Source organism: Mustelus asterias, chromosome 2 (genome assembly GCF_964213995.1).
Source record: "Mustelus asterias chromosome 2, sMusAst1.hap1.1, whole genome shotgun sequence".
Taxonomy (NCBI): Eukaryota; Metazoa; Chordata; class Chondrichthyes; order Carcharhiniformes; family Triakidae; genus Mustelus; species Mustelus asterias.
In genome coordinates, this window is record NC_135802.1 from 56,490,694 (window position 1) to 56,506,006 (window position 15,313).

Here is a 15,313-nt window from a genome sequence, read left to right on the forward strand (position 1 = left end):
GAATCTCCTCAAAATGGAAGAAGATGCCAAAGCAACCATTGTCTTAAATTATACAGAAGTTTCTGAGAGCTCCAACAAGAAAGAGTATCCTAACTGGGACTTCAGCTCTGAACTATCTTCTCTCTTTAGAAAGCAGTTTTGCCCATTTTTGTTACAGGTGCAAGAATGCCCTCAATGGTCAGACCAGCCATCCACTCAGATAGAGGATAGACAAAAGTTCAAACAACAACCAGAAGAGCCTCAGCCTCAGTCCCGACAACTGTTAATGAGGTCAACATTGTGACCAAAGCTGAAATTCCCAACCAATGTGACAGCACCACAGAAGGTGCTGGCATTGAGTAGCAGCCATGACTTGCCAACTGTAAACTGCAAGCCGAACATAAAGGTAGGTTACCAAAAAGACACATCCTCATGACAGGAATGGCCATCTTCCGTCACACAGGACATCACCGTGACCCACACGACGAAAGACGAAGGGGAGAAAATGACATGGAAACAAGCACAATGTTCGTCCACCCGACAAGAAACAGGAGGGAGCAACAACCACCGATCACCACAATCGACAAAGAGCAGTTCAATACCAAGAAATGGAAAAAGAAGATACCAAGGTGCCAGAACAATGACAGAGTTTACCTGCAACAACCAAGGCTACCACCCCTCCGATAATGGTGCGCATGAGATATGGAAGAGTTATAAAGCCTCCAGACTGCCTGAACTAGAAAGAAGGAAATAGGGTAGTAATAATTATGTAAATATATGGGGTAAACTAGAATAACTTGAAATACATTTGATAAAGACCTGGGGGGAGGTGAGCATAAGAGTTAATGTGGAACTATGGTTCCAGTTCCACCACACAGTGATATAAGAGAACACATAATCTGTACCAGGTGCTGGGAAATGAGCCAGACCAGGTGCTAGACTTGGAAGTTGGTGTGCATTTTGGTGATAGTGACCACAATTCGGTTACGTTCACCTTAGTGATGGAAAGGGATAGGCATGAACCTCGGGCCAGTGGTTTTAGCTGGGGGAAGGGTAATTATGAGGCTATTAGGAGAGAATTAGGAAACATAGGTTGGACTAGGAGATTACAGGGACTGGGAACGTCCGACATGTGGAGTTTTTTCAAGGAGCAGCTACTGCGAGTCTGTGATAGGTATGTCCCTGTCAGGCAAGGAGGAATTGGTAGGGCTAGGGAACCGTGGTGCACCAAAAAAGTTTCTTTGTTGGTTAAAAAGAAAAAGGAGGCTTATGTTCGGATGAGACGTGAGCACTCGGGTAGTGCACTAGAAAGCTTTAGATTGGCTAAGAGGGAGTTGAAGAGCGAGCTTAGAAGGGCTAAAAGGGGACATGAGAAGACTTTGGCGGATAGGGTTAAAGAGAATCCTAAGGCGTTCTATAGGTATGTCAAGAACAGAAGGTTGGTTAGGGCAAGTTTAGGGCCAGTTATAGATGGCAGAGGGAAGTTATGTGTGGAACCGGAGGAGATTGGTGAAGCATTGAACCAATATTTCTCTTCGGTGTTCACGCAAGGGGACATGAATATAGCTGAGGAGGACACTGGGTTGCAAGGGAGTAGAATAGACAGTATTACAGTTGATAAGGAGGATGTGCAGGATATTCTGGAGGGTCTGAAAATAGATAAATCCCCTGGTCCGGATGGGATTTATCCAAGGATTCTCTGGGAGGCAAGAGAAGTGATTGCAGAGCCTCTGGCTCTGATCTTCAGGTCGTCGTTGGCCTCTGGTATAGTACCAGAAGATTGGAGGTTAGCGAATGTTGTCCCATTGTTTAAGAAGGGGAACAGAGACTTCCCCGGGAATTATAGACCGGTGAGTCTCACTTCTGTTGTCGGCAAGATGTTGGAAAAAATTATAAGGGATAGGATTTATAGTTATTTGGAGAGTAATGAATTGATAGGTGATAGTCAGCATGGTTTTGTGGCAGGTAGGTCGTGCCTTACTAACCTTATTGAGTTTTTTGAGAAAGTGACCAAGGAGGTGGATGGGGGCAAGGCAGTGGACGTGGTATATATGGATTTTAGTAAGGCGTTTGATAAGGTTCACCATGGTAGGCTTCTGCAGAAAATGCAGATGTATGGGATTGGGGGTGATCTAGGAAATTGGATCAGGAATTGGCTAGCGGATAGGAAACAGAGGGTGGTGGTTGATAGTAAATATTCATCATGGAGTGCGGTTACAAGTGGTGTACCTCAGGGATCTGTTTTGGGGCCACTGCTGTTTGTAATATTTATTAATGATCTGGATGAGGGTATAGTTGGGTGGATTAGCAAATTTGCTGATGACACCAAAGTCGGTGGTGTGGTAGACAGTGAGGAAGGGTGTCGTAGTTTGCAGGAAGACTTAGACAGGTTGCAAAGTTGGGCCGAGAGGTGGCGGATGGAGTTTAATGCGGAGAAGTGTGAGGTAATTCACTTTGGTAGGAATAACAGATGTGTTGAGTATAGGGCTAACGGGAGGACTTTGAATAGCGTGGAGGAGCAGAGGGATCTAGGTGTATGTGTGCATAGATCCCTGAAAGTTGGGAATCAAGTAGATAAGGTTGTTAAGAAGGCATATGGTGTCTTGGCGTTTATTGGTAGGGGGATTGAATTTAGGAGTCGTAGCGTTATGTTGCAACTGTACACAACTCTGGTGCGGCCGCACTTGGAGTACTGTGTGCAGTTCTGGTCCCCACATTACAGGAAGGATGTGGAGGCTTTGGAGAGGGTGCAGAGGAGGTTTACCAGGATGTTGCCTGGTATGGAGGGGAGATCCTATGAGGAGAGGCTGAGGGATTTGGGATTGTTTTCGCTGGAAAGGCGGCGGCTAAGAGGGGATCTTATTGAAACATATAAGATGATTAGAGGTTTAGATAGGGTGGATAGTGATAGCCTTTTTCCTCTGATGGAGAAATCCAGCACGAGGGGGCATGGCTTTAAATTGAGGGGGGGTAGTTATAGAACCGATGTCAGGGGTAGGTTCTTTACCCAGAGGGTGGTGAGGGATTGGAATGCCCTGCCAGCATCAGTAGTAAATGCGCCTAGTTTGGGGGCGTTTAAGAGATCCGTAGATAGGTTCATGGACGAAAAGAAATTGGTTTAGGTTGGAGGGTCACAGTTTTTTTTTTTAACTGGTCGGTGCAACATCGTGGGCCGAAGGGCCTGTTCTGCGCTGTAATGTTCTATGTTCTATGTTCTATGTCAGTCTAAGGTTGACAGAGCAGTGTGCACAAGCAGACATGGAGACAGCTCCTAGCTTGAACTATTTAATGTGTATAGCTCATGTAATTAATAAATACAATTGATAATCTAAATTAATAGTTAAAATGATGAGGACTTCACTAAGACGACAAAATGGCATCAAACACACTCCAACACCAGAGCCTATAGTTTGGGGTCACCAATGGTGGCAGAGAGGCTGTGATCAGCAGAAATGGGGTCAAAGGCGTTCTTAAGGGTAGCATTCACACCGTTTTTGGTGGTCCACAAGGAGTGCTCTGAAAAGCATTTATTTGCCTTTGAGGCTAACTGTTCCTGTCTCCATCTTGCTCCAAAGCCTTGCAAAACTTAAGTGTTAACTGTTGGAGCAGAATCAGAAACATAGAAAGAAACATAGAAACATAGAAACCCTACAGTGCAGAAGGAGGCCATTCGGCCCATCGAGTCTGCACCGACCACAATCCCACCCAGGCCCTACCCCCACATATTTTACCCGCTAATCCCTCTAACCTACGCATCCCAGGACTCTAAGGGACATTTTTTAACCTGGCCAATCAACCTAACCCGCACATCTTTGGACTGTGGGAGGAAACCGGAGCACCCGGAGGAAACCCACGCAGACACGAGGAGAATGTGCAAACTCCACACAGACAGTGACCCGAGCCGGGAATCGAACCCGGGACCCTGGAGCTGTGAAGCAGCAGTGCTAACCACTGTGCTACCGTGCCGCCCTCAGGTTTAGCATCTTACTGTAGGAGCCAGATTTAAATATTATAATGCAATGCCCCACCTTTCCAAGATGGAACACAGACACATCAGCTCTGATTCTCCATAAGAAAAACTAAGTGCTGCCACTAGCGGAAAATTCAGAGTGGTTCACGTTGGCACTGGTAGCTCTTGCCAGATGAGTAGTTAAAAATATTCAAAAGGGGAATACACCGGCAAGTCTGGCTTCACAGAGATTGGGGTGCCATCTTCGAAGGGCACCCAAATCTCAGTTATGTTACAGGCCACTTACCAATGCCCCCACAGAAATGGTGACCCCCTCCCCCACTGAGAAGGACAACACTCCCAACCATACACCATTGAGGTGCTATCTCCCCCACCTACTGAATGACCAGGTCACCGCTCCCCCCCCCACCCCCACCCCCCCACCCCCCCCCCCGCCCCCGCCACAACACACAGGCATGAGGGCGATCCCCCCATCCCCCACCCCCCCAATCAGAGGGTTGACCCCCTAACCCCCTTGCAACAGGAGAGACACACTGATTTGTGGTCAAAAGCCCCACCTCTGTCAGGTCCTCCTTTAGGCCACACCTCTTGGATGTGACACACTGGCAGTGACACCTTGGCACCTTGACAGAGAGGCTTGCAGGCAGAATATATTCTCTCACTTGGGTTTTTACATTATGTTGGATGGAAACCAGATGGGAGGATCAGAGGAGAAAATGGGTTAACAAATGAAGGTTCTCTTGCTTCTCAATACCCTTTACAGCCCCTCAGCGGCCTTCACAACACACGACAGCACAGAGTCGCTGAGCAGAAACTGATAGCCAAGTTCCACACACATGAGGACGGCCTCAACCGGGATGTTGGATTTATGTCACATTATCAGTAGCCCCCACAGCTTGCCCCCTGGACTTGCAGAATCTCACTAGCTGTTCTGTCTGGAGACAATACACATCTCTTTAACCTGTGTTTAATGCTCCCTCCACCCACATTGTCTGTACCTTTAAGACCTGGCTGGTTGTAGGGATTCGCATTCTAATCAGTATTCTGTAACTTGATTTTTTGTGTCTCTGTGCACTGTTTGAGAGCAGATTTCCACTCCATCTGACGAAGGAGCAGCGCTCCGAAAGCTTATGGTATTTGCTACCAAATAAACCTGTTGGACTTTAACCTGGTGTTGTGAGACTTCTTACTGTTCTCAATACCCGCCTTTGGTCGGAGCATATGGGAATGTGAGGTATGAATAGAGCAAAAATACGCCCAAAGGTTATGGGAAGAACCAAAGATTATTTAGGCCAGTGGGCTGGGTGATAAACACCCCTTATTAACAAGTTTTGTTTAAACCCCTGACACAGGCAAGAGGACTGTAACATGGTTATTTACGTTCAAGATGACAACTCCACAACACTTTCTCAAGGGCAGTTGGGATGGGTACTAGATGCCCACACAGAATAGAAAGGAAACGTGCTTAAACTTCCAGATGTGGGCGTATATTTGACTTGGAATATGCTAAAGAAAGAAGAGCAGAAAATTTAAATTGAAACAGAAGAACAAATAAAATCTAATGCAAAACACTGAATACTGGGTAACATATAAATGCAGATTTTATCACTGAAGACTGAATTTAACCTTCGGGTCTTAGTGCCATGTCAAATTCAGGTGAAAATGTCAGTGGACCATTATATTCTTTCTGCCACAATTGCGAGCATATCTTTTCTTTTTTAAACTTTTAGTGAAATCTTCATTAACTGCTGTAATAGAGGGGACGACTACGGGAAATAATGAAAACTAGCAGACAATCAAAGTTTCATTGTGTGACATCTTCTTGAGATTGCTGAACCAAACGTCAGACATGTACAGGTAATTGCCTTGAAGTGAGTGAAAGGGAGGAACCTAATTTGCAATGAAACAGAGGATTTAGATCCTGAACATCAATTCAGTTGTAAGCTGCAGGATAATTCTGCTGGGAATCAGCACAAACGTATGTGAGGGAGGTTCCTTAATTAAAATAGTTCTGTCTCATGGGGGAGGGTTGATGCTACAATGGATGGCCGCCAATCCAAACTGCTCCAGCAGCTTCAGGTACAGCAACCTTTTGTTTGGAATCGATTGCTCTCCACTTCTAAAAAGAGAAAATTCACAAATTTAAACTCCTGTTCACTTTGGGAATCCAGGGATGGGATTCTCCGGCCGCTCTCGCCCCATAGAATTCGTATAGTACAGAAAGAGGCCATTTGGCCCATCGAGTCTGTACCAACCACAATCCTACCCAGGCCCTATTCCCGTAACCCTCATTTACCCTGCTAATCCCCCTGACATTAAGGACAATTTAGCTTGGCCAATCAATCTAACCTGCACATCTTTGGACTGTGGGAGGAATCCGGAGCACCCGGAGGAAACCCAGGCAGACACGGGGAGAAAGTGCAAACTCCACGTAGTTACCCGAGGCCGGAATTGAACTCGGGACCCTGGTGTGTGAGGCAGCAGCGCTAACCACTGTGCCATTGTGCCACCCCAAAGCTAGGAATCTCACCCGAAGTCAATGGACCTTTGCATAGTCGACCCCCCGCCTGCTACGATTCTCGTGGTGGGTTGGACGGGGGAATACCCAGTACCCCAGGTCTATAGACCTGAAACTCCAACTGGGCCCTAATTTTATCCAATAAATTATCACCTCAAAAGGACAAACTTTTTAGTCCACAAAACTGAAAAGCATGAATTATCAAGGTCAAATTGAAAAATAATTCAGCCATTTTTCCTTTGGAAGATAATCAGCTGTTATTGCACTTTATGCCATTATCAGTCAAGGTAAAATCATAGGGCAAGACTTTTCCACTGTGCTCGCCCCAAAACTGGAAAATCCCGCCCAAGGTCAACAAACTTTTGTGCAGTCTGCCCTGTGCCCGCTACGGTTTCTGTGTTGGGCGGGATGGGAAAATTCCCCCCTCCCCATAAAGTCATAATGACGCAGAAGGAAGCCAGTTGGCCCATCAAATCCATGCCTGCTCTCTGGAGAGTAATCCAGTAAATCCCAATATTAGTTCTATTCCCATAGTCCTGCAAGTTTACTTCCTTTTAGTGTCTATGCAATTTCCTTTTGAGGAGGCCTTGTGATTTAATGGTTGTGTCCCTGCCTATGGGCCAGAAGGTTTGAACATAGAAACAAAGAAAATTAAAGCACAGGAACAGTCCTTCGGCCCTCCAAGCCTGCACTGACCATGCTGCGCCAATAAACTAAAGCCCCTATTCTTCCGGGGACCATATCTCTCAATTCCCATCCTATTCATGTATTTGTCAAGATGCCCCTTAAAGTCACTATTCATATCTGCTTCCACTACCTCCCCCAGCAGCGAGTTCCAGGCACCCACCACCCTCTGTGTAAAAAACTTGCCTCGTACATTTCCTTTAAACTTTGCCCCCCGCACCTTAAACCTATGCCCCTTAGCAATTGACTCTTCCACTCAGGGAAAAAGCTTCTGACTATCCAGTCTGTCCATGCCCCTCAAAATCTTGTAGACTTCTATCAGGTCACCCCTCAACTTCCGTCGTTGCAGTGAGAACAAACTAAGTTTCTCCAACCTCTCCTCATAGCTAATGCCCTCCATACCAGCAACATCCTGGTAAATCTTTTCTATACCCTCTCCCAACCCTCCACATCCTTCTGGTTGCGTGGCGACCAGAATTGAACACTATGGGCCCGATTTTACCATTTGGAGTCTAAGGGCCGGATCCAGGCGTGATGCAGATCCGAGCCCGGAATCCTCTTTGCAGCATGCCCATACGCATTTTGCCGGCTCCAGTCCGATCTGCGCAGTGGGCGGGGCTTAGCGCTGCTGGAACGATCGGAGCTCTGGACTGCGCATGCGCAGTTCGAAAAAAATCTGAAGCAGTGCACCTGGGCACGAAAGAAAAAAACAGCAGAGAGAGCAGAGAGGGGGGAGGACGGGGGCGGGGCGGGGGGGGGGGGGGGAGGATGGACTTGGGAGAATCTTGCAAACTGAAAATAATGTAGCATCTTCTTTGTGCTGCCTAATTATCTATGGGAAAGGTAATTAAACTACACTGTCCTAGTGAGCAATTAGTGACCTGTATAATACATTTGTGATCTGTAACTGGATTGTTGATGTCCCTGTAGCCATGAGCCAGGTGCTCAAATGTTCAGAGTCATGTGGTGAACTTGGAAGAATTGTCCCCGTGGTGGAACCTGGGTTGGAAATAAGATTCAAGGAGATTACTAAATCTGGGAGATCAACCATAGTGAAAAGGAGTTTGTATTGGCAACTCTTCTCTCACATTCCATGGCAGATGTGCCCCTACTTATGAATGTGATTTGCATGGGCAACGTTGGGTACAGGTAATCTGCCTCTGGAGCAGCCTTGGATCCTTTCTTTCATCTTGTTTTCATCTGAACATTGCACAGAATTAGAGGAATCCCCTTTGGAAGATAATGTCAAAATTATAATCGCAGGACCTAAAAGCCTGACAGTCAAAAATTTGGGAAAAGATTTCAAAATATATATCCCCCCATCCATATCCCGGGGCGGGTGGGGTCTGCCGGGGGGCCTGCCTCCCAGGGGGGTCTGATCCGGGGGGGGGGGGGGGGGCGGGGGGGGGAGGTCTGCTGGGGTGGTTAGTGGTGGGGTCTGCGAAGGGTGGTCGAGGAGGATGGGCTTCGGAGGTTCCCCTGCAGAATAGAAATCCGCTTCGGATTTTTATTCTGCAGGTCGCTTACAGCGCGGATCCGGAATGGACCAGAAGACGGTAAAGTGGGATTTGGCGGTGGATTTGGCAGTAGAGTTGCCAATGCATTTAAATCATCGGGCCGCCCGATTCGGCGCGGACCGGACCCACGCCCGAATCGGGTGTCAGTAAAGCCACAATCTGCTTGGATTCGGGTGCAGATCACGTTAAAGGCCCGATGCCCGACTTTACCGCGATTTCACACCCGAAAACGGGGGTGAAGTTTTGGTAAAATCGGGCCCCATATTCCAAGTGCGGCCTAATAAGGTTCTATAAAACTGCAACATGACATGCCAATTTTTAAATTCAATGCCCCAGCCAATGAAGGCAAGCATGCCGTATGCCTTCTTGACTATCTTCTCCACCTGCATTGCAACGTTGCAACTTTCAGTGACCTGTATATCTGTACATCTAAATCCTTCTCAATACTCTTAAGGGTTCTGCCATTTACTGTATATTTCCCATCTGTATTAGACCTTCCAAAATGCATCACCTCACATTTATCTAAATTAAACTCCATCTGCCATTCGTCAGCCCACTGGCCCAATTGATCAAGATCCCATTGCAATCCTAGATAACCTTCTCCACTGTCCACTGTGCCACCAATCTTGGTGTCATCTGCAAACTTACTAACAATGCCTAGTAAATTCACATCCAAATCATTAACATAAATGACAAATAACAGTGGACCCAGCAACAATCCCAGATAGCCAGTGAGGATACAAAGATTTCTCTCAAGGCTCCAGCAATTTCCTCCCTTGCTTCTCTCAGTATTCTGGGGTTTATACCTTCAGGCTCTGAGGACTTGTCTAACTTAATGTTTCTCAAGAATCCCAATACCTCCTCCTTTTTGATCTCAACATGACCCAAACTATCTACACACCCTTCCGCAGACTCATCATCCACCAAGTCCTTTTTGGTGAATACTGACGCAAAGTACTCATTTAATACCTCGCCCACTTCCTCTGGCTCTATGCAAAGATTCCCTCCCCCATCCTTGAGTGGGCCAACCCTCTCCCTGGCTACCCTCTTGCTTTTTATATGTGTATAAAACGCCTTGGGATTTTCCTTATTCCTGCTGGCCAATGACTTTTCGTGATCCATTTTAGCCCTCCTTACTCCTTGCTTATGTTTCTTTCTACTTTTCTTTTATTCTACACTTGTTTCATGTGTTCCCAGCCTCCTAGCATTGTCAAATGCTTCCTTTTTCTCTTTGACTAGGCTCACAATATCTCCAGCATCCGCAGTAATTTGCTTTTATCTCACAATATCTCTTGTTATCCAAGGTTCCCGAAAATTGCCATACTTATCTTTCATCCTCACAGGAATGTGCCGGTCCTGAATTCCTATCAACTTACAGTTGAAAGCCTCCCACATGCCAGATGTTGATTTACCCTGAAACATCTGTCCCCAATCTACATTCTTCAGTTTCTGCTTAATCTTGTTGTAATTAGCCTTCCCCCAATTTAGCGCCTTCACTTGAGGACTACATTTATCTTTATCCATCAGTACCTTAAAGCTTGCTGAGTTGTGGTCACTGTTCCCGAACTGCTCCCCTACTGAAACGTCGACCACCTGGCCAGACTCATTCCCCAACACCAGGTCCAGTATGGTCCTGGTATGGTCCCTAGTTGGACTATCTACATACTGTTTCAAGAAGCCCTCCTGGATGCTCCTTACAAACTCTGCGCCTAGCACTAACTGAGTCCCAATCAATGTAGGGGAATTTAAAAATCTCCCACCACAACAACCCTGTTACTTTTACACCTTGCCAAAATCTGCCTATATATCTGTTCCTCTATCTCCTGCTGGCTGTTGGGAGGTCTATAGTAAATCCCCAACATTGTGACTACACCCTTTCTATTCCTGATATCTACCCATATTGCCCCGCTGTATGAGCTCTTTGAGGTGTCCTCCCGCAGTATAGCTGTGATATTCTCCTTAACCAGTAGTGCAACTTCCCCACCCCTTTTACATCCTCCTCTATCCTGCCTGAAACATCTGTATCCTGGAACGTTGAGCTGCCAATCCTGTCCTTCCCTTAACCAAGTCTCTTTAATGGCAACAACATCATAGTCCCAAGTACTAATCCAAGCTCTAAATTCATCTGCCTTACCTGTTACACTTCTCACTTGAAAAAAATGCACTTCAGTCCATTAGCAACCACACCCTGCCTGCTCTTCCTCTGAGTCTTACTGGCCCTACTCTCTGGTTCCCCTTCAGTTAATTCACCCTTGCTTTGGTTCCCATCTCCCTGACAAACTAGTTTAAATCGTCCCATGTGATACTAGCAAACATCCAAGCTAGAATATTTATGCTTGGGTTCAAGTCCCATTCCAGCACTTGTTGGGCACAGAACGAGAGTTCATGTTGTGGTTCAATGGGCAGATAATCAGCATATAAATCCCTCCACCACCACCCCACTATTCCCCAAAGAGAAAGAAAAAAGTGCACAAAGATACGCTTAGAAAAAAAAATCACATTTTCTTTTGAAATCATTCATCATTTCCACTTCCACCACCCTCGTAAGGCAGTGAGTTCCAGGTCATTACCATTCATTGCTTTAAACAGTTCTTCCTCACATCTCTCTATATCAATTGACTAAAGCTTTAATTTGTGTAATTCTAGTCCTTGTACTATCAGCAAATGGCAACAGCTTTTCTCTGCCTACCTTTTCTAAAAGTCAAATATCTTCATACTGAATCTATCTGAACTGAAACTCTCATTAAAGCAAATGTGCTCCTAGCTCTTCATTCTACTTCCATATAAAGTTCAACATATCTCAGGGTCAGTGAGTAAAGTTAATGCATTAATTTAACAGCTCATTTAATTCTTCGAGACGTATTATTTAAAACAGATAATTTCTTCAACTTGATCAGTGAATAAAGTTAATCCCTCAATTAAAACACTTTTGTTCTCAATATCCTTGCTGGATGAATGAGTGTTATTTTACTGGGGCTCTGACAGACATAGAACAGTTCACCAAACACTTTCAGAATTGTGTAAAACCATCTGACAGCACTCCCCCATATATTCACCCATAAAGTCAATAATGTTCCAGTATCATTACAAGCAATATAACATTTGAGTTACTTATTCTAATCAGAATTGATGGCAAGTGTAGTTCTGGACCATATTCATTTCACATACTAGATTTTTTTTCTGATGTTTTCAATCTATTTGCCTGAACTGTCAAGAGTCTCCTAGACCCAAGGCACTGATGGCCATTGGTCACCCAATCTCGGAGTAAATATCAGCCCAGCATGATTGTCTAAGCACACACAATCCTGACTTGGAAATATATCACCACTGGGCCAAAACTCTGGAAATCCTTACTTAACAGCACTGTGCGTGTACCTACACCACACAGTCTACAACCATTCAAGACGACAGTTCATCATCACCTTTTCAAAGTTAGTTAGGGTTGGACAACAAATACAGGCTTTGTCAGTGATGCTCACATCCTATGAATAAATATTTTTTTAAAGTACAGTTTGAAAGAGTTAACAATATAAATTAGGATTTTCTGAACCATTTTATTATCCCCAACTCTCGCAGGTCATCTAATTTCTGCAAAAATTTTGAAGGATAATTAAGAAGGGGAGAGAATGTTCAAAGCGGCACTGCAAACCTGAGCATATGTTAACAGAGAATATTTGGTGGGAGAGTCTGCAGGCTTAAAGATCTTTTTTCTTACTTATCTAAATATTATATTTGCAGCTGAGCCCTTTGCCTCCATTGATTCTCAGGTTTCCCTTCTTCCCTCTATTACATTTTTCTTTTGTTTTCTTAGTTCTCACTCTCTGTTCAGGTAGATCTGCAGGCACCACTTGAGAAAGAACAGGGAGTTCTCCTAGCTAATATATATCCCTTATTAAGCACTGCAAAAAACAAAATGATTATATCGTTGCTGTTGTGGGATCTTACAGTGTGCAATTTGACTGCCACTTTTCATTCTCTACAGGTGGGCACTGCTGGAAAGATTGGCATTTATTGACCATTCCTAGTTGCCCAGAGAAGATGATGGTGGGCATTCTTTGCAATTTGATCTATTATTGCCACGTGTATTAGTATTCTTGAACCATTGCTCGAGTTTTTTTTACACAACTGAGTGGCTTGATAGACCACTTCAGAAAGCACTTCAATAAGCACATGATGGTGTGGCATTGAATCAGATGCAGACCAGATCAATCTAAGATGACAGCTTCCCTTCACCAACATGAGCCAATGACAATGACAATCCAGCAATTTTGTTTTAGTTCCATATTGAGTTATCAATTGATTTCAAATTCAGAAAATAATGTGGTTGGATTTGAACTCAGTGGATTTCTTGCCCTATAATGTAACCACAACATGACAATATCCTATCACTTCACTTGCAATTCATTGGCTTGAATTACTTTGGGATATCGAGAGGACTAAAAGTGCTAATTAAATGTAAATTCCTTTTTACTGGGGTTCCTTTTCCAGGTTTTGTTGTCTGTGGACAGGGCCCTGTTAAATAAGATTAGTTGCCTTTCTTTTTTCTTTTATTATCTTTAAGTCTCAACTCGTGACCTAGTTTTGGTTACATTTGATGCACAAATTGCAGTTGTTTCCAGCATTTACTTTTATTTATCGTTGATCACGCTGCTTTGAAAATTACATGGCTGTTATGTTTTGTACCTGAAAAAGATTCTAAATAAGTTAAATTAACCTCAAATATAAAATAGATGAATGTATTAATACCTACACTGTCTAATATGACATTCAAAAATTACCAGGATTATACGAGCATTTGTGTGAAGAAATCCATTCTTTCAGAACCATCTGCTAATTGGGTCAGTCACTCAAAGGAACAATGAAGGTGAAAAAGATTTGTATTCAATATGAATATCTTTTAGTCGAAGACTTTTATAACTATGACTAGGTCTAAAGCCAAATGTTCGATTTTTGGCATTTGTTTGTCATCTGCCTTCCGTATTGAGCAAGAAGTTTAGCTTCTAACACAGATTTTATCAAAGGTACTCTACAAATCATTTAACGAGTGAAGGTTACCTTTAATCAAAGTCTGGAAATCTTCATGAGAGATCTTCTTGGACTGGAGATCAATCTTGAGTGCCATAAGCAGAGTGAAGAGGAATTTGTGATTCTCATATAGACCCCGGGCTGTATATCTGAACACTTCATAGGTGAGATATTCAATGATGTTAGCAATTCGCTTAGAGGTGACCTGTGATTTTGTGGATTTCTCCATGGATATGTCAAAAATACCCAGGAACTGTCGAAGTGATGTCTGGTACATGACATTCACTAGACTCATTTCGACAATGAGGAAGTAAAGGTTGCTGCCACGTGAAGCGACTGGCCGATACTCCTCACGAGCGGCATTGATCTTTACCTCTGTCTGTGCAGCTGTGTTCAGTTTTTCACTCACCTGGAAGTAAAATTAGATTTTCAAACTCCTTCATTTATCTATGACCATAAAATAAATTTAAAAATCCATTCTTTCAGTTGTAAATTCAAATTCTGTAGAGAAATGAATGTGATTAGTCCTCGTGCGGGATCCTGACCACAAGGGTTCTCCTTCCCTGCAATCTCTGTCTGGGCTCAGTCCATTCCTAACTTTTCTATTTCTGCTGAGCCCCCATTATTTTTTGCATTTCCTGGGGAGCAGGACTGTGTGACACACTGGGCTGAATTTAATCTCTCAAAAACCTGTTTGCCGTCAGGATCGGAGAGGTAATGGGACAACAATCATCAGAAGCTTTCACATTGCCATTTTAGGCAGGCATCAATTTAGACGTGTAAAAGCAAGGGGCCTAATTAATATTTTAAAATGAGTGTCCTCTCATGCCATAAGATCCAAATACCATTTTCTTTTCAGAAAGTGCAGCAAGAGTTGCTTAACTTAACTACAAATTATGGATGGTTCAAGTCGGGAGCAGGTATTCGCAATGCTACCTAAAATGCAACCTGGCAATGACTTTCAAAGATTACGTTGAGTTCAACTCTTTGCTCCCTTATTAACCTGCTGTTCTGTTGACCTGCCCTGATCTTCTCAACCCTACTACATTATAAGTTTAAAGTTTATTTATTAGTGTCACAAGTAGGCTTACATCAACACTGCAATGAAGTTACTGTGAAAATCCCCGAGCTGCCACACTCCGGCACCTGTTCAGGTTCATTGAGGGATAATTTGGCATGGCCAATTCAGCTAACCAGTACGTCTTTCGAACTGTGGGAGGATACCGGAGCACCCGGAAGAAACACACACAGACGCGGGGAGAACGTGCAGACTCTGCACAGTCACCCAAGCTGGGAATCAAACCCTGGCACTGTGAGGCAGCAATGCTAACCACTGCGTCACTGTGCCGCCCCATGGAATTCATGGAAATGGAGAAAATAAGGGGAAATGGAGCTGAGGTACAGATCAGATATAACTTAAACGTGGATAAGGTTTGAGAGACTGAATGAGCTATTCTCATATTCCTCTCCTCTAAACAGCTACTAGAGGGCCATTTTGCACTTGATGCTGCTGCATTTCCTATCTTCTGAAACAGGGAGCTAGCTATAAACATTACAATTAAAACATTGGGCGAGATTTTCCGACCGCACTCGCCCTGAAACCGAAAAATCTCACCCGCG

General features: G+C 44.3%; 1 protein-coding gene across 1 annotated transcript in view; it reads right to left on the bottom strand.

Moving 5' to 3' along the window:
• Positions 1 to 15,313, bottom strand: part of dnah5l (dynein, axonemal, heavy chain 5 like) — a 327,807-nt gene that overhangs the window by 76,055 nt on the left and 236,439 nt on the right. Inside the window, exon 65 of the mRNA XM_078200347.1 lies at positions 13,724 to 14,102. Coding sequence (XP_078056473.1) covers positions 13,724 to 14,102 — 379 coding nt within the window. The remainder of the gene's footprint in view (positions 1 to 13,723; positions 14,103 to 15,313) is intronic.